General features: G+C 37.6%; 1 protein-coding gene across 12 annotated transcripts in view; it reads right to left on the reverse strand.

The window, feature by feature from the left end:
• Nucleotides 1-20966, reverse strand: part of RFX3 (regulatory factor X3) — a 340088-nt gene that overhangs the window by 114028 nt on the left and 205094 nt on the right. For all 12 annotated transcript variants that reach the window (XM_051846155.2, XM_051846152.2, XM_051846162.2 and 9 more), the window contains one exon: nucleotides 11564-11822. In XM_051846155.2, the coding sequence (XP_051702115.1) occupies nucleotides 11564-11822 (259 nt within the window). The remainder of the gene's footprint in view (nucleotides 1-11563; nucleotides 11823-20966) is intronic.

The following is a 20966-nucleotide window of genomic DNA, read 5'->3' on the forward strand; positions in this document are numbered from 1 at the left end:
CTAAAGAACATTTCATCCCACAGTCAGAGAACACAGATTCTTTCATCAGTACATGGAACATTCTCTAGAACTTATCATATGCTAAGCCATAAAACAACAAATTCAAAAAAATTGAAATCATATCATGTATATTTTCTTACCACAATGGAATGAAACTGGAAATTATAACAACATAAGAAACTCTAGAAAATATGCAAACACATGGAGACTGAGAATATGTTCCAAACGAACACTAGGTAATAGAAGAAATCATAAACAAAATTTAAAAATTGCTTGAAACAAGTTAAAATGACAATATAACATCAAACTTACAGGATAGAGCAAAAACAGGGTTCAGAGGGAAAGTTTATAGCAATTACTGCCTACATGAAGTAACTGGAAATATATAAAATAAATGATCTAGCAATGAATCTCAAGGACTTGGAAAATCAAGAACAAACCAAACCCAAACTAGTAGGAGGAAAGAAAACAAAAATTAGAAAATAAACAAAATTTATATGAAAAATTATAAAATATCAGTGAAATAAAGAGCTAATTTTTGGAAAAAATAATGAAAACTTGATAAATCATTGGCCCAACTAAGCAAAACAAAAAAGGGAGAAGATCAAAATTAATAAAATTAGTATTGAAAAAGGCTTGTTACAACTGATGTCACTGAAATAGAAGAATCATTAAGAATTGTTACAAACAGCCTTATGCCAACAAATTAGAAAAATCCAGAATAAATGGATACATTTCTGGACACATAAAATGTATCAAAATTCAGGCATGGAAAGCCAAGACACTCTGGGGGAAAAAAAAAAAAAAAACCTAAATGAAAGATCTCTGTGAGTGAGATCCCAGTGGAAAGAATGGGTCATCAAAGAAGGAGGTACCTTTCTCTGAAGGGAGGAGAGAACTTCCACTTTGACCATGGCCTTGTCTAAAAATTATCAGAGTCAGTGAACTCAGGGGGCTTCCATAGCCTTGGCAGCTCATGACAAGAGCCTAGGGTGATTACTGATGCCATAAACAAGAGTGTCAATTTGTTAAGTCAACAACAGGAGTCACTGTGCACTTACTCCTCATGTAGGATCTTTGTCCTTAGTGTGCTGTACATTGAGATTTAATGCTATAACTAGTACTCAAACAGTATTTTTCACTTTATGTTTCTGTGTGGGAGCAAACTGTTGAAATCTTTACTTAATGTATGCTAAACTGATCTTCTGTATATAAAGAGAATCGAAAGTGAATCTTATGTGAATGGAAGGGGAGAGGGAGTGGATAAGGAGAGGGTTGCGGGTTGGAGGAACGTTATGGGGGGGAAGCCATTGTAATCCATATTCTGTACTTTGGAAATTTATATTCATCAAATAAAAGTTAAAAAAAATTAAAAAAAAAATTAGGCATGAAGACATAGGAAGCCTCACTACCTGCCAATAACCAAGATGGAGATTGAGTTAAAAATAGACTACGAACAAAGCAATGCCCAGGATCAGATGGTTTCACTGCTGAATTTTAACAAAATTTAAAGAATTAATTAAAATTATTCTTAAACTATTCAAAACAATTAAAAGAGAAGGTATACTTCAAACTCCTTCTATGAGGCCAGCATCACCTTAATGCCAAAACCATAAAAAATAAGCAAAGAATGAGAACTATATATCAATTTCCCTAAAAAATATAGAAACAGAAATCCTTACCAGGCACCTAGCTAACAGAATCCAACAACACATCAGAAAGATCACCCAGCTGGATCAAGTGGGATTTACCCTAGTGATGCAGGGGTGGTTCAACATAAGCAAATCAATAAACATGATATACCACACTAACAAATGGAAAAATAAAAACCACATGATTATCTCAACAGATCTAAGAAGGATTTGATAAAATATAATATCCTTTCAGGAAAAAAAAAACTGAAGCAAAAATGAGTATAGAAAGAACATATCTTAACACAATCAAAGCAATATATGACAAAACACAGCTAGCATCATATGGAATGGGGAAAAATCAGGAATCAGACAAGGATAACAACTTTCACCATTGCTATTCAATATATTTCTAGACATATTAGCCAGAGCCACTAGGCAAGAAAAAGAAATCAAAGGGATACAAATTGGAAAGGGAGAAGTCAAATTATCCCTGTTCACCAATGACATGATCCTAAATATAGAGGAACCAAAAACCCCACTAAGAGACTATTGGAACTCATCAGAAAATTTGTCAAAGAAGATTATAAAAATGAACATACAAAAATCAACAGCCTTTGTATATACAGACAATGCCATCACTGAGAAAGAATTTGTAAGATCAGTATCATTTATAATATCTACAAAAAACTGAATATCTTGAAATAAATGTAACCAAGTATGTAAAAGATCTCTGCAATGAGAATTACAAAACATTAAAGAAAGAAATAGGAGACACAAATAAAAACATGGAAATATCTTCCATGTTCATGGATCAGAAGAATTACTGTCATCAAAATGTTTATATAACCCAAAATGATTTACAGATTCAATGTGATCTCAATCAAAATACCAAGGATATTATTCTCAGATCTAGAAAAAATGATGCTAAAATTCACATGGAAACACAAGAGACCATGGATAGCTAGAGTGACTTTAAATAACAAAAACAAAGTCGTAGACATAGTAGTTTCAGATTTCAAGACAAATCACAAGGCTGTTATAATTAAAAGTCTGGTACTGGCACAAAAATAGACATGAAGACCAATGAAACAGAACAGAAACCCCAGAAATAAATTCATGCATCACAACCAACTGATCTTTGACAAACAAGCTAAAATCAATCCCTGGAGAAAGGACAGTCTTTTCAACAAATGGTGTCAGATCTCCTTGTGCAGAGTACAAAAAAAAGAACCCAACTCTACACCTTATACAAAAATCAACTCGAAATAGATGGATCAAGGATCTAAACATAAGATCTGATACCATCAAATTACTAAAGGAAACCATTGGGGAAACACTGCAAGACATCAACATAGGCAAAGACTTCTTGGATAAGACCCAAGTAACACAGGCAATAAAAGCAAAGTAGACAAATGGATTTACACTGAGCTAAGAAGTTTCTGCAGAGGAAAAACATGCAACAAAGTGAAGAGGCAACTGAGAGAATAGGAGAAAAGAGTTGCAAACTAAACACCTGATAAAGTGTTAATATCCAGGATCTATAATGAACTAAAGAAACTCAGTAACAGGGCTGGCACCATGGTGCAGCAGGTTAACGCCCTGGCCTGACGCACCGGCATCCAATGTGGGTGCCTGTTCAAGACCCAGCTGCTCCACTTCCGATCTGGCTCTCCGCTGTGGCCTGGAAAAGCAGTAGAAGATGGCACAAGTCCTTAGGCTCCTGCACCTACATGGGAGACCCAAAAGAGGCTCCTGGCTCCTGGCTTCGGATCAGCACAGCTCCAGCCATTGCGGCCAACTGGGGAGTGAACCATCAGATGGAAGACCTCTCTCTCTCTCTCTCTCTCTCTCTTTCTCTGCCTCTCCTCTCTTCGTGTAACTCTCAGTTTCAAATAAATAAATAAATCTTTATTAAAAGAAAGAAACTCAGTAACACCAAAACAGTCCAGTTAAAAAATGGACAAAGGGCATGAACAGGCATTTTTCAAAGGATGAAATACAGACGACAGACACATGAAAAAATGCTCATGATTACTAGCCATCAGGGAAATGCAAATGAAAACCACAATGAGGGTTCATCTCACCCCAGTTAGAATGGCTACCATCCAAAAAATCAAACAATAATAAATGCTGGCAAGGATAGAGAGAAAAAGCTGTCTTAATACACTGTTGCTGGAAATGTAAACTAGTACAACCATTATACAAGACTGTATGGATTTTTCTTAGAAATCTGAAAGCAGATGTACCATATGAGCCAGCTATACCATTCCTGGGAATTTTCCCAAAAGAAATGAAATAAGCATATGAAAGATTTATTTGTATCCCCATATTTAATGCAGCTCAATTCACAATAGCTAAGATATGGAATCAATCCAGATGTCCACCAACTGATGGATGACCAGATGGAGAAAATAGGATATTTTTACAATATGGAATACTACTCAGCCATAAAAAAGAATGAAATGTTGTCTTTTGCAACAAAATGAATGCAACTAGAGATCATTATGGTTAGTGAAATCAGTCAGGCCCCAAAAGACAAATGTTATATGTTTCCTCTGATATATGGTAGCTATTACAGAATACAAAAAAAAAGTATCAGAATGAAACAGATATCTTAAACTTGATTAGTTCTAACCCTTGTCTATATTCTATGGATGTAGTCCTTCTACTTTATAGTTGTTGAGCATTCTGGTTAGTGGTACATTAAGCCTGTGATTATAAAGTAAATTGAAATTGCTTCATTGTGAAAATCAAAGGAAAAAAAGGAAGCAAAGACAGGGTAGGAAGAGAGAGGGAAGTATGGTTATCTTCTTAGAACTTTGTCTATTAAATACATGAATCTGTTCTCTCTATATTGATAAAATTATTTTATAAAAGATAAATGGGCAATTCAGCTACTTCTACTATACTGATTTCTCATAAATGTAAGCAAGTTCTTAATGCAGAGATAGGAAAATGCGAAATCAGAAGAACATAGGAATGACAAAAACAAGATGTAGCATTTTCGTTATAATTTTGGGGGAAAAGTGGGAGAGAAACATATAGAATATACATATATATATTCTGCTTCTATATTAATTGATTATTTCTCGAATAATAGTTAAGAAAAATTGAAAACACACAAAGAAAGAGAAGTAGGGAACATATGCAATATCTTATATCTTATGCACTTATATCTTTAGGACTCATAACTTAAGAATATATGACTGTTCAAAATGAGTGAACAGAAATATTAGAATAAAACAAACAGGCAGAAGCATCATCCTAGCAACAGAATAAAAAGACAAAATTATTTTCTCAAGAGCTAAACATATTCATTATCTTGGTAAAAGCATTTACTTTCACCAAACTCATGAGCATGAAAACCCAAAAGTAAAGAAATAAAAGCATCTATAATTCTTAGCTTTCCACAAATTATACAGTAAGTCAAACTTATATGTTAGCATTCAGATTTTCTCCCAAATAATTAAAAGAAATTAAAACATTTTAATCAAGAGGTAGAGATATGAACAATATTAATTTTAACATATTTCCTTGCATCTTTACACATATAATTACTAACTATACATATATAAAGATGTTTAAATTAGCTTTCATTCAGTCTTATAAATGATTAATGTAATCCTATTTAGTTATCAAGAAGAAAAACAAGTACACAAATAACCAACTAATTTTAAGAGTACAAATATAATTGTACATAGAATTGAGTCAATAAAGCTTCTTAAAGGTATTTGCTAATTACGGTATATTCTCATATAAGAGAGACTATATTACGATGAGCATAAAAAATTACTAACTACATTCACAAATTTTGATTTTCAAATGCAAATGATGCTTGAGTTCCAAAATTCCAAAATTCCATAAATGATTATGCATAAAAATAATCAAGAAAAGTATATCTGAATTTCAAGTGAATAAAGACACAGAGGAAAACACTGAAGTGCCACAGTAAGATCATTTGAAAGAATGTATAAAATGAGTCTTGAGTATGACTGCAGCCTACTCTTTCCCCTCAATGTGCATGTGCTACTGAAATATTTATAGTAAGTAGATCTCCAGTATTAACAAAATCTAAAACACTTTTGAATTGCAACTTAGCTGAACTCAAATTCAATGACGGTCCAATAAAATATTATATAGGGGGCCGGCACCATGGCTCACTTGGTTAATCCTCCGCCTGTGGCGCCGGCATCCCATATGGGTGCCGGGTTCTAGTCCCGGTTGCTCCTCTTCCAGTCCAGCTCTCTGCTGTGGCCCAGGAAGGAAGTGGAGGATAGCCCAAGTGCTTGGGCCCTGCACCCGCATGGGAGACCAGGAAGAAGCACCTGGCTCCTGGCTTCAGATCGGTGCAGTTCCGGCCATAGCAGCCATTTGGGGGGTGAACCAACGGAAAAAGGAAGACCTTTCTCTCTGTCTATCTCTCTCATTATCTAACTTTGTCAAATAAAAAAAAATTACATAATCATTCTGAAAATTCGTATTTAATGTCATCAGCAGGAAATGTCTTTTTTTTTAAGATTTCTTTATTTATTTGAAAATCAGAGTTAAACAGAGAGAGGAGAGGCAAAGAGAGAGAGCGAGGGAGGTCTTCCATCTGCTGATTCACTCCCCAGATGGCCACAATGGCTGGAGCTGTGCCGATCTGAAGCCAGGAGCCAGGAGCCAGGAGCTTCTTCCGGGTCCCCCACATGAGTGCTGGGGCCCAAAGACTTGTGCCGTCTTCTACTGCTTTCCCAGGCAACAGCAGAGAGCTGGATCAGAAGTGGAGCAGCCAGGTCTCGAACTGGCGCCCATATAGGATGCTGGCACTTCAGGCCAGGGAGTCAACCTGCTGCACCACAGTGCCAGCCCCAGGAAATGTCTTTTTAATGTGTGTATCTATATTTATGAAAGCAAAAACACAATGCATATGTATACATGCAGATAGCATACATAATTTACAAGCACATGGATTCTATTCACCAAATAAAAGAATATTGGAAATTAAAGGGTAATTAGGATTTTGGTCAAATGTGAATATTTGTAGTTTCCTCAAAATATATTCACCATATGAAATTTAATTTGTGGGGCTTGAGTTGTCACACAGTGGGTTGGGCCACCACCTGCAATGCAGGCATTCCACAAGTGCCGGTTGAAGTCCCGGCCGCTCCACTTCCCATCTGTCTCCCTGCTAATGGGCCTAGGAAAGCAGCAGAAAATGGCCCTAATAGTTGGGCCTCTGCCACTCATTGGAAGATGCAGATGGATTTGCAAGCCCCCGGCTTTGGAACCCAGCCAAAGCCATTGCAGCCTTCTGGGGAATGAACCAGTTGATGGAAGATCTGTCTCTATACCCCTTTCTATCTGTAACTCTGCCTTTCAAATTAAATAAATAAGTGAATCTTTATAATTTAATTTGTTGCCATCATAATCTTCTGAAAAATGGTGATATTTTCTATGAGCCTTGAAAAATGAAAGAGTTTACAATGCATGAAGCCAAAATGAAATATTAAAACTTTATGCCATTTTTTAAATTATAAAACTAAAAGAAGTCATATGCCCAAATAAAAATTCTGTTGATGGGGGCGGGGGGTCTGGCCCTGTGGGGTAATGGGTTAAGCTTCTACCTGCAGTGCCAGCATCCCATATGGGCACTGGTTTGCATCGTCCTAGTTGCTCCACCTTCCAATCAGCTCTCTACTAATGCACCTGGAAAAGCAGAGGAAGATGGCCCAAATGTTTGGGTTCCTGCACCCACATGGAAGACCTGGATGAAGCTCCTGGCTCCTGGCTTCAGCCTGGCCCAGCCCCAGCTATTGTAGCCATTTGGGGAGTGAACCAGTGGATGGAAGACTAATTCATTCTCTCTCTCTCTCTGTGTCTGTCTCTGTCTCTCCTCCCTGTAATTCTGCCTTTTTAATAAATAAAATAAATCTTTAAAAATTTGGCTGATGATCCAGATCCTTCTACTATAGGAAAGATAGTTCTAGATTTTATATTCAATATAAGACTAGGAAAAATATACTTCATGTATTAGTCATTTAATTTATTCCTTAGTGGCTTCAATTTCAAATCACTAACTTTGTTTCCATAGTATATTTGGAAGAACTTATCTGTTCAGTTGCAGTAAACTTTTCTTTGTATTAGAAAATTATTCCAGTTAATATTGAAGTATTTCTGTGAATATACAGGTCAAATATAAGAAAGAACCAAGGCAATTATTCTGAGAACCACAGCAGGAAACTTTTGTGCCCATGTACTGAGTAAAAATGTTCAATTTGTGCAATCTGGAATACTCAAACTTAACTAATTCCTATAAATTTAATTAACTGATTATTACTTAGAGGCTCTTAAGGAATGGCCCAACTCACTAGCCATCCCTTGGTATCTATGGGGATTGGTTCTAGGAGCCCCACAGATAGAAATCCACCAATGCTCAAGTCCTTTTTATAAATGGCACAGTATCTGCACATAAACTATGCACTTCCATGAATTTTAAATCATCTCTAGATTATTTATAATACACCCAAAGCAATGTAAATCCTATATAAATAGTTATACTGTTTTGCTTAGGGAATTATGATGAGAAAAAAAAGTCTATACATGTTCAGTACTACAGATGCAATTTCTTTTTTTAAATATTTTTGATCTCAGGTTGGTTGAGTATTTGTATAAGGAGACGACAGATATAGAGGGCCAACTGCATTTCCCAATAAGGAATTCTGGTCACAGTATGGCTATTCCTATACAGGCAGTTGCACCAACCAATACCATACAGGTTACAAGTTGAACAATAAAGACAAGTAAGTCTCTGTTTAGAAAGAAATGGTTTGAGACTTGATCCAGAAGTTGTCAAAGATTGTGTACATATCCATTCTTTAGTAAAGTTTTATAACAAACCAGAATGACACATGAAATCAGGCAAATTCTCTTTAATGACATGACACCTACTAAAAATTGTAACTTCTAGGAATTAAAACAATCAAAAATCTGCCAATTCTCTAACATGTGGCGAGAGGAAGATAGCAGAAAATTTTAAATAAGGTTTCATGGAAATTAGCCTTTGTAAAATTTACTATAGTAACAGAAGTGAAATTATAAACTGAACATCACTACCTCACTGTGATGCAAGCAGATGAAGATCTTCACATGACTAAGGGAGGAAATCTAAATTAAATGTATGTTATGACAAATAAATGCAAGATAATACAATAAACACTAGCACAGATATCATCTGGGCTTTGATAAAGGCACCTTGTGATTTTTCCAGGTAAAAACTTATCCTTTTATTGTATATTCTTTTATTAAAAAAAAGATTTTCTTGTAGAAAAACAAAGCAAAAAAGAAAGAAAAAGAAAAAAAAAACTATGAATTTTTGCCCTAGCAGAATAACATATATGAATGTTTTAAGTAAAAATTAATATGTACAGTTTTATATATCAGTGTTTATTTAAAAGGTTTCAACTATTCCCAGTTGTTATAATTCAGGTATTTTGTATGTTTAATTTACCAACTAACATAATAAAAATCACACATCAAATCTGTGTGGCAGGTAACTTGAGGGGCAATGTCACCTTTCATCCTCTATATGACAATGTCCTTTACCAAAACTGCTTTTAATCACACTATGCAGTTTATTCTGTTCCTGTTTGCAACTGCACTGATATGAGCTTGAATACATAACTTAGTTAATTCAGTGACAAAACAAGGACACTTGGTCATCCCAAACCCAGTGGAGGAGGCTGTTGAACAGGCAGCTGGAAGTCCGAGGGAAGAGGAGCAGGAGTGCCTGGGCAAGCTGAGGGAGGACAGGGCTGGGGTCAGAAGGGTCATGCGTCAGCACCAGAGCGTGGGTGGTGTGAGAGAGGGAGAGAAGCACTCTGTGTTCTTCAATTTTCCTAAGGCCTTGGGAAGTGCTGGGCACTTTCCATTTCGGTGAAAATGTCTTTCTAGGTGGCCATTATTGGGGGAGCTATAAAGTACTAACACTTTTTTTCCCCCTCCCTCTTTTCCTTCTGTGGTAAAGATAAAATCATTTCTACATCTAGGATATTTTATAATCCCTCTGTAACTGTTATGCTTTGTAAGCTAGGAGGAAATGAGGACATCATTTGGTCTTAACAAAGCTTTTATGTTATTGATAGGGGAACTGAGGTGCAGAGAAGCTCTAATTTATGAGTGGCAATTGCTTTGGGCTTTGAATCCACATAAACATACTGGTGTGGCTAAAAGGCCTAGAAATACTGTATTTGCTAGTCTTACAAAAAAGACAAATACACAAAAAATGATTCAAAAACACAAAAAAGAAACACTCCATTCAGAACTGCTAGTCATTTATTTTGATGTTAGTGAAAGAAATAAATAAAATGAAAATAAAAAATAAAAAAGCAACCAACAACAACAATGGTGAATTACAAATAAAATGTTCTAATATTAGGGGAAAGGCACTAAATGATGAAGGCATGAACACATGTGATCACTATAAAAACACAAAGTATATACAAACTACTTACCAAGTGTATATAGTATCTTGAAGAAATTCCAAAAAATGAGAAATATAAACTCTCATATTAGTCTTTTCTGACAAATTGATTCCTATCTATATTACATTCCAAGAATAAACTACATGGCAAGATGGTGGAAAAGGAGTGCATCAACTTTATTCAAATCCTCAGGTCCCTTTAATATGAAGCATCAAGTAGTCAATTCCTGTGCTACTTGTGCTATGCAGTTCTAAATGATCGTGTTTTCTTATATGCTAAGTTGAAGTGAAAAAAGGGAGGTTTAGGTTACAGAGTTTGATGATATCAAACTCTATACAGCTTTCTATGATTATTTCTATGACCTAATTCCAACATATTTGAGTTTATTATGTTAGAATAAATATACTTATTAAACTTTTAAAGCTAAAAACTCAATTATACAAGTGTCTCTAAAATAGTATTTGCTTGGGGCTGGTGCTATGGCATAGTAGGTAAAGCTGTCTCCTGCAGTGCTGGCATCCCATATGGGTGTTAATTCTCCACTTCTGATTCAGCTCTCTGCTAGGACCAGGGAAAGCAGTAGAAGATGGCCCAAGTGCTTGGGCCTCTGCACCCACGTACGAGACCTGGAAGAAGCTTCTGGCTTCGGATAGGCCCAGCTCTACCTGTTGTGGCCATTTGGGGAGTGAATCAGTGGATGGAAGACCTCTCTCTCTGCCTCTGCCTCTCTAACTCAGCCTTTCAAATAAAAAGAAATCTTAAAAAAAGATACTATTTGCTTATAACTATGCTAACAGTCTATCTAAATGTATTTTCATCTATATTAGTGCTACCTAAAGTATATCTCTAGTAGAATGCAACAGGACTTCATACATGGTACAGAAATAAATATTTTTTATTTTTCAATTTAAGTATTGATTCCTATGTATATCAGAAAAAAATATATGTGGTTTCCTATCTTAAAATTAGTCCATTTGAAAAATAAGTTAAATAAGAACTGTACAGGCAGCATGCAAATATGGCCAAACTTAAATATCTAAGGTTTGTGAAATGCTGACTTCTATAATGTAACTTCTCTGATAATGAGCTAGCATAATTAACACTATATAAAGAAATGAAAAACCCAAAATTATATTTTGCTGCTTGGTTTTTAGTTTTACAAAGTGAGCATAATATAAAAATAAATTCTTTCAGCAGAAGTTTAAAGTATTACTATCATTGAAGAACATCTATTATACTCAGCTCAATGAGTAAAAATCACCTTTGTAATTGAAACCTTCCAATTTACTTAACTGGGAATGCAACATGTGTGTAACATTCTGCCTGCTAACTTCACATACTATAATCTGCATTCCTCCCAACACTGAAACTGCCGAACACAGTCTTGCCCCATTCAGCCTCAGAGGAAAATGGACAATGGAGGCTCCCACAAAGCTACACTGAACACAGAGAAACTCAAACACTTACTGTCGCTGGGGAGGCCCGCGTTGTGTGTGTCACTGAGTGACCAGAATTCTCCATAGAATTGCCAATCAGATAGGTTCCTCCGGAGCTGCTGATGAGTTGTCCTCCTGTGACGCCCATCTGAATCCCACCAGTGCCCACCATGCTGTGGGACGAGACCACGGTAGTCACCTGTGCGGAACTCCCTTGAGTGTCAAAGTAATTCCCTCCAGTGTTCTGGCTGTACATCTGGGTTTCTGTGTAAGGGTAAGTTGTTGTTCGGCTTTAGAGGAAGAAGAAGAGAGAAGAAATTTACTAGTTTATTGAGAACTGTCTTATGGGACTTTTTTCTATCATGACTGTGGTTAAAACTGATTGTGATTAAATACTGATGAGCACAGCCTTTGGAACATGGTGAATACTGTACTTTGTATGAAACTTCACATTCAGGAATAGCTAGACTTATTTTCCAAATTAAAGGTGCATTCCTTTAATAAGAAACTCAACTCGTTACTGAGCTCTCGGGCTTTCATCCTTGACTGGTACCCACCTCCAGCACACAAACAAGTTCAGGTCTCTTTGCTCCCAAGAAACCTTGCTGAATGGCTTCATCAACTCCTTATAAAACTTCCTGCTGGCCCCTGTCTCAGAGGAGCTGGCATCTGCAGTCACTGGGGCTGGCAAGGGAACTACTCACGCTCTTTCACAGTCCTCATTGAATCGGCTTGCTGGTTTGCATGGATCTCTTGAGCACCAGGCAGATCGCGAGCAGTTTGCTCACCTTGGGCCCCAAATCCCTACCTAACAGCTTTCTCTTCCTTCACTCCAGCTTCTCTGTTACCAGATATCTATGCCACCTTTTCATACCCTCACTTTGCATTTCCCACAACTGCGGTCAGGCTTCTGCCCTTAGCCTTTCGGTGAAGCTGCTTTTAATAAGGTCATTTGTGACCAAATCTAAATACCAAGCTAAAAGGCTCCTGTCAACCCTTATCTTTTTTGACCTATCTACAGTATGACATTGTTGACCACTCCATGTTGCCCTTTCTCTCCTTTTTCTCTTCTGATTAAGCTTATTGGGTTGATTTATTTTTCATTTTCCATAGACTATAACTTATTTTTTAAGATGACTTTTTTTCACTTGTTAATTCCAAACCCTCATGAGACGTTACAACGATAACACAGATACAATAACACTTTCTCTGAAAAATTCAAATAGCAAATGAAAATTCCATTATTTAGCTATTCTCTTGGACTCTGCTTCCCAGAGCTGGCTACTCCAGACAATTTGGTGTGCATGTTTTCAGAAGTCTCCCACGCATGTACTAAGGTCTCTCTGCGTTACCCCTCTTGTCCCTTAGCTGCCAAGCATTTCTTTTGCACTGTGACTTTCTCACCACTACCTCTGAAGAACATTTTGGAGCGTCCACTTTTCTGACACTACATATATCGGTATTTAACAAGATCTCCATTTTTAGCTTTTACTTCTTTTCTTTATTTTTATTTAGACCACATCCTCTACCACGTACTAACTATAGGACCGTATTTGTGATCATGGTTAAGAATCTTTGAGGCTGGCCGGTGCCACGGCTCACTTGGCTAATCCTTCACATGCAGCACTGGCACATGGGGTTCTAGTCCTGGTTAGGGCACTGGATTCTGTCCTGGCTGCTCCTCTTCCAGTCCAGCTCTCTGCTGTGGCCCGGGAGGGCAGTGGAGGATGGCCCAAGTCCTTGGGTCCCTGCACCTGCATGGGAGACCAGGAGGAAGCACCTGGCTCCTGGCTTCGGATCAGCGCAGCACACCGGCTGCAGTGGCCATCTGGAAAAAAGAAGACCTTTCTCTCTCTCTAACTCTGCCTGTCGGGGGGGAAAAAAAAAAACTTAGAGGCTGACTTCTCAGCTGTTTACTTCCCAGTTATACTTCTAAGAATTTTAAATCTGATTTTCTAACAGTCAGCTGGTCCCCTTGACTAGGAAAGGCCAGACAAGCGGGAGGCTGCACGTGTGGAAGTTAACACAGGATGAGGCTGCCTCTCCTTCTCTCCCCCCCCTCTCAGCAGAGGGCAGCACTGCCATCCTCAGCCTGGGAAGCTCCACTTCTGGGACTTGGACTGACAAGAGTCAGGAAGTCCTTTCAATTTCATCTTCTAAATAATTCTCCTTTCCACTCTCTCATGCACTGCCTTCACTCACAATATGCTCCTCCACAATGGTCTTCTAAGTGGCTTCCCCTCTTGAATCAGGCTCTCTCTTCCAATCTATTTCGAACTCGGGTGCCAGAATTTTCTACAACGTAAGTATAAAAATAAACCTTGCTTGAAAGCCTTTTCATGGTTCTCTCATGTCTTCAGCATTTTCTCCTTTCCTCAAAAATTTTTTTTCAAAACCCTTGACAGTCTTACAAGGATCATCAGGGGCTGGTGCCTCTGTGATTTTTGGCCTCAATTTGTGCCATGCTCTCCAGTGCTTTCTTCACTTGCACCATTATGACCATTTTGTTGGTCCCTCAAAGTGTCCTTTTCTCTTGCCTCGCAGCCTTGCTACAGCTGGTTTCCTCTGCCTGGAAGGCCATCATGTATTTTTTCAAGATTTTCCTTTGTCTCAATCTTCCTCAAACTCTTGGTTCAAGCTCCTTAACTCACGAGGACTTTCTGCATCCTTTGCCCTCTACTGCCACTCCTCCCAGGGCTATTTTGTTTTGTGCTCTGTACTTTCCTAACACCCTTTGTATTCCTGAGACATAGCTGTTAATACACTTACTGTTTATTTCCTCTTATCTTCATACTCCTATGAAATTATGTTCTATTCACATTTGTTAGCTCAGCACTTGACACAGTTGCTGGCACATGGCACATTAGCCAACAAAAACACAATTCAATTTGAAAATACATTGGACATAATAGCAAGGTCCACAAATTCCTTTAACACAAATATTTTTTGTTTCATTAAAATATGAAATTATGCTAAACCATTCCAAGATTTTTCTGTATAATTTTAAGCAGGTTTTTATACATTATGCAATTGTAGTACAATTTAGAATGTAAATTTTAGTAAAATAGTAATAGTATTATTAGAGTATTTCACACTGCATAAAGAAGCCACAGCAGATTCAGGTATAAATTTTAATGTTTCTGATGACAGAAACAATTTTATAGAGAGAACTTTTTAACAGATAGAAAAATGACATTTAAAATACATATTCAATTATTCTCATCATTGCTATATTTCCCAACTGGAAAATTTTTAACCTATTTATGTAGTAAATGAAAGCTATGTTGATTTGAAATTGAGATATAAAGAAAAATTAGGCCATTTTAATTTATGGCCCCATGTAACTGGTGCTTACAATGACACACTATGATGTTGGAATTTAAGCACAGTCAGATCAGTTTTACAAATAAATACATGGTAATAAATACTTTATCAGATGCAGGACATGGTGCTCACTTTCCTTTCCACAGTCCAAGTAGCATAAGTATGTCCCTTAGTAGTAAGTAAATTTCACAAATAAAATAGTTTTCAATCATGCCCAATACTTAGTGACCATTTATTATGTAACAGGCACTATCTAGTATGCTGTTCAGGTAATAATTCATTTAATCTTCATCACAAATCTATGAGTAGGTACTGTTATCATTTCTGGTTCACAATCATGGGGAAGAGATGGAGTTTGGAAAGGTTAAGTAGCATTGTCCAAAGCACACAGCTGGTGAATCAGGGATCTGGAATCAGAACTTAGCCCATATGCTTAATCATTATGTTACATAAAAGGAAACAGACCATTTAAAATATTTTTATTTATTTATTTAGTTAATTAATTTGTTTTTATTTGAAGGGAAGAGTGGGGGCGGGTAGGAAGTTCACTCCATTGGTTCAATGCCAAAATGATCCCAAAGGCTGAGGCTGGTATAGGCTGAAGCCAGGAGCCTGGAACTCCATTTGAGTCTCCCATTTGGGTGACAGGGCCCCAAATACGTGGGCTATCTTCTGCTGCCTTCCCAGGCACATCAGCACAGGCCTAGATCAGAAGTTGAGCAGCATGGACTTGAACCAGAACTTCCATATAGGATGCCATCAGGCCCTGCAGGTGACAGTTTAGCTTGCTGTACCACAAAGCTAGCCCCAAGAATCATGCAAGTGAATGACTACTAGGAAATAGCTCTGATAGGTGGTATCTGAGCATATAAACGTTCTGTTGCTCACTTCTAACTAGTACCACACTATTGTCTGTTCTTACCCAGACTGGGACCTGCAGGTGATACACTTCAGTGGCAAAACAGGACACAGGATAAAAGCAGAACCATTTCAGAGGATACTTACCACCACACACTTGAATTTTACAAGTTCCCAGTCAAGAAAATTGTTACCTCATCGTAACAGAAACATTCTGAAGTACTTAAATCATCCCTTCTATAGCAAGTACCTATTATCTAGCTAGTTCTTAGTGGACAACAGTAATGCAAACAAATACATCAGCATGAAAATATGGTTGTAAAAGGCAAATTAGTTTTCATACTTCCTTCTAGCTGGAAACGATTCAGGAGCTACATAATGACTAAACTACAAGAGAAAGGAGACAGCCATTCAAGAGGATGGCTAAGCTGTAAACTATCTCCATTACTCAGTCCTAACCACGGGGCTGTGGAAAAGGCTTGGACACATCTACACAAACTTGAGCAAAGATGAGCAATTGCTAGGGGATTAAGAAAACACAATTATATTAGGAAATGAAGTATCATGAACTGTCTCTGAATTTGACTTTGGCAAAAATATGCCTGCCATCAAAGTGGAGGAAACTTTGAAACACTGGCTTCAGAGTAATGGAGGCAGTCCATAATATGTTTATCATTGGTCTTTAAAACAGAAAGTCAGAATCAAATCATTTTTGGAGTCCCTGGAACCAGAGTCAGAATTATGCACAGGTGACTCCTAAAGGTCTTTTCTATGTCTAAATGCTCTAAACTCCTGAATAAATGCTGAAGAATTCATTTTTCAAAAGAACAAATAGCAAAAGCAAACAGTTTTTTTTTTAGGTACCAGAAATAATGATCAGCTGTTTTTTCATATTGTATATACTGAATACATCCTTCATGTAAGTTATTGCTTGCACACTATTTCCCCCAGAAATTTCTAAAACATATGTTCGAGAAAATTACTCAATTTTTGGCATATCAGATTGAAAGCAACTATTTCTGGACTGTTCACTCCTGAAATAGCTAAATTCCCAAGCAATTCCACGCACACTTAAAAGATGCTGCTGTGCTCATTTTATTTGTTCTATATCAATTGCCACAGAGTAAGTCATGAAAAATAATGTGTCATATTATTTCTAAAGCTGAAGAAAAATCTTTTCATTGTTCTGCATATGCATCTGGTAATGAAGGTGAGCACAGAGATATGTGTATACTTGCTGACAGAGCTACTTCATACCTACTCTATTATAAGGTTCTGTATAAATGTCAGGATTGTGATCCATTGAATTCATTAAATTAGTGTGGCTTCCATCCCATCATGCCTTGGCACATACCTTGGCTTAGCATGACCCTGAATATTCCTTGCTTACTTACTCCCTAGAATGATTATATCAATTTACTGTATGTCAACTTTTCCATTTTCTTTAGTTTCTAGTGTCTTATCCACAAATCCAGAAATATAGTATCTCTAAATTATGTGTTTTGTACTTGACAAAGGTTTTGATAACCCCCCTTCAATAAGGGTGTCACTAAGCAATGATATAAAAGTGATAAATTAAGGAAATAAAATTGCTTATATATTTCATACCCTAAATTGTATTAAAAGGAGAGGATATAGTAATGGTGATCAATATATCTTACATTGGTACAATGTTTTGTTGCTTTTAGGTTACTCTGCACATATTCCTTTCAACAAAAATTCAGTAAACATTTATTCTGGCACCTAAATAAAAGAACCCCTACCATCATAATAGCTGTGTAACATAAAGGAGTAAGTGGGCAAAAATTAGAAAGGAAATAAGAAAATCTGACATTTTCCCTGAAAAAAAAAATAAACTAGAACACTAAAGAAGAATAAAAGGGAAAACACATAAGGTAGAGTATATAAGAATTATTATGTCTTAATGGGGTGACATGGAGGTTGATACTAAAAGATGAAAAAGAGCCCTATAAGAAACAGGAAGACAAATATATGCAGATAAGAGAACAAAAACTCCAAATAGCACAAAACATGGGGAAAAAGTCATAACACATAAAGATCCTGGTGTTAAGGAAGAGATTCTAGTATTCTAGCTATAACAAATATGAAGGCAATTGCAAAGAAATGAAGTTAAACACATAGATAAACATACAGGCAGTAAAACAAAAAATTCTTTTAAGCTGTGGTCATGAACCAGCAGAGAATCATGAAATCAATTCTAACAGTGTTAAAGACAAACAGGTAAAATTTAGACTAGAAAACAATCAGAACACCTGGTGAAAACAGGAATCATTTTTGGAAACTATTTTTTTCTAGCACATACATTTTGTTTGTATCATTTGTTTCAAATGGCCACAAAATCCAGGACTGGGCCAGGCTGAAGCCAGGAGCCTGGATCTCTAACCTTGTCTCCCTTGAGGGTGGCAGGGGCTCAAGTAGTTGCACCATCATCCACTGGTTTCCCCGGCACAAGGTGTTGGATAAGAAGCAGGGCAGTAGGGACTGGGAAGTGGGACTCCTCTCAGCACTCCAATATGGGATACAGGCATTGCAATCAGTGGTTTAACACTGTGTCACAACACTGCCCACTCTAACTATAAACATATGTAGACTTCAGTTTCTATCATACACACACACACACACACACACACGTATCATGCATATATTTAGGTATAAATATATAGGTGTAGAAAAAGCTTTCTGTGGATGCAGTCTTAAAAGCTTGAATGTCATTGTTATGGACTATATGAAGAAGTTTAGATTCTGTTTTAGGCTGGGATAGTGGTAAGGGGGAACATTCGTAGGGCAAGACAGAGGAATGTGTTAGGGAAGCAACTTGAACAAAGGCCTGAAGCCAGACAGGTGATGGGATAACACGAGAAATGGAAGCAGCCAACAGGGCCCATGGCTGGGGTGGGTCATAAAGAAGAGATCTTAGAATCTCCTTGTTAGATATATTGAGAGGAGGATCTTCTTGGGCAGTGAAAGCAATGTATGGCTGATTAGACTAAGGAAAAGTAACCAATAAGCAACTGAATGGACAACTTTTAAAACACTTCTGAAAAATTTGAAAGCATGAGGGGCATTTGGGAACTGGAGAGAATGGCTTTTTAGAGACAGGGAACATACTATCTTACTTAATCTACACAGAGTGAATCACAAGGGTTAGGAACTTTTTATCCCACTTCACAAATAGACGCACTAAGACTAGAAGAGGTAGGGTCGCTGGTTCTGAGGATAATATCGATGGTAAAGTGATAAAGGAAGACTGGAACTAACTCTGGGTATCTCCCAGTCCAGTCCTTTTTCTGCTTTTTTAATGCTTCTACTGTTAGTCAAATAAATTAGATTTAAAGAGAAATGGCAAATTAAAAATTTCCTTAGAAAACTTTCACAAATGAGGAAAAGGGGAATCTATTTTGTAACAGGGTGGAAACTGGTCCTCAACTTTTGTTTCTACTTCTAAGGAACAGAAGGAGAAAGTACTCTTTGGTTTTTGGAGAACAGTAGAAATTCCTTTTACTCAAAAGATTTCTTACTAACTTAAGATCCTTTCTAAAGGACATGTCTACCAACTATACATGAAAAAATTTTCAGCCAGGATTCCAATAGCAAAAAGAATAAAGTTGAGTATACTTTTCTCCTCATTACTCATTTTTAAAATTACTTCTTATGTCTAGTGGTGGCATAAATCTTTTCCAATTAAATTAAGTATTAATCTCAAAATACCAAATATATAAAAGGGGACTACACTCCAGATGAAACAGCCCAACTTGTGTACCTTCACCCACCTTAGAACTTCAGGGCTCCAGAGGATTCGTCAGACACCCAATGAATAATTGATTCAGCCAGTCAACAGAGAACTCTGAGGTATGTTTCAGGCAACATACTGTATAATATGTATGTATCTGTTATTAAACAAAACTGATACAGTCACTACCCACATAGGATTTAAGATTCTTTAATTAAAGGGAATTGCTGATCCACTCCATACTTAATAAACAATCTTAGGCTCCAAGATGTATGGCCAGAAAGACCTATATCAATTTCTATATTCCTGTCTATATTTCTTGTTCATTTTTATCATATAAAGAATCATTAGGGGGCTGGTGCTGTGCATAGTAGGTCAAGCATCCAGAAGCTGCAGCGTGGGCTCAAGTCCTGGTTGCTCTACTTCCAATCCAGCTCCCTGCTGATGGCCTGGGAAAGCAGTGCTTGGGCCTCGGCTCCTACGTGTGAGACCCGAAGAAGCTCCTGGCTCCTGGCTCCTAGCTTCAGATTGGCCCAGCTCTGGCCATTGCAACCATTTGGAGAATGAATCTGCAGATGAAAGAGCTCTATCTCTGTCTCTCCCTCTCTCTGTCTTTAATTCTGCCTCTCAAATAAATATATCTTTTTTAAAAAAAATCATTATGTCAGAAATGGCATTGTGGTACAGCAGGTTAAGCCACTGCCTGCATGCTGACATCCCATACGGGCACCAGTTAGAGTCCTGGCTGCTCTGCTGGCACTCCAGCTCCCTGTGAATGTGCCTGGGAAGGTAGCAAAGGATGTTTCCCCTGTGGGAGATCTGGATGGAGTTCCCAGCTCCTGGCTTCGGCCTAGCCCAAAAGCCACATGGGGAGTGAACATCTGAGCATCTGGGGACTGAACCAGGGGCTGGAATATCTCTCTTCCTCTGTCTCTGTCTGTCTCTGTCTGTAACTTGATCTTTCAAATGAATCAATAAATCTTTAAAATAGTCAATAGGTCACTATAGTGGCGACACTGGTGAGGATTTCTGTTTCACTGCATCTGAATTCCCTTCCTCTGTGCAATTCCTCAACCTGGGAATGTTGGTAGGAAGCAAATCACACTTGAATTTAACAGCCCCAAAGGCCAGATACTGGCTTTCCCAACCTCCCTGTACATAGGCCTGGGGGAGTCAATTCAGGGCTCAAATAATTACATGTACTTGCCATAACCATGTGCCAGTGGCACAAAGCAATGGGAAAGGTGGTGTGTTGTGGGAGCCAAACCCAATTTCTAATGGCAGTAGGATCAGGAGCCAAGACGAATCCCTACTGTTTGGGATGGCTACGAAACAGCTTGCCATTAGGAAGTTAGCATGTGGGTTACCAAAGCCCTACACAGAAGTACTGAAACAGTTGAAATCTTCAACACATTGCATTCACATGGTATCCAACCTCTGGCTGGCCAGCACCCACTATTTGTATGAATTTTGAAACAGATCTTGTTTTCAATACTCCAAT

Source organism: Oryctolagus cuniculus, chromosome 1, assembly GCF_964237555.1.
Source record: "Oryctolagus cuniculus chromosome 1, mOryCun1.1, whole genome shotgun sequence".
Taxonomy (NCBI): domain Eukaryota; kingdom Metazoa; phylum Chordata; class Mammalia; order Lagomorpha; family Leporidae; genus Oryctolagus; species Oryctolagus cuniculus.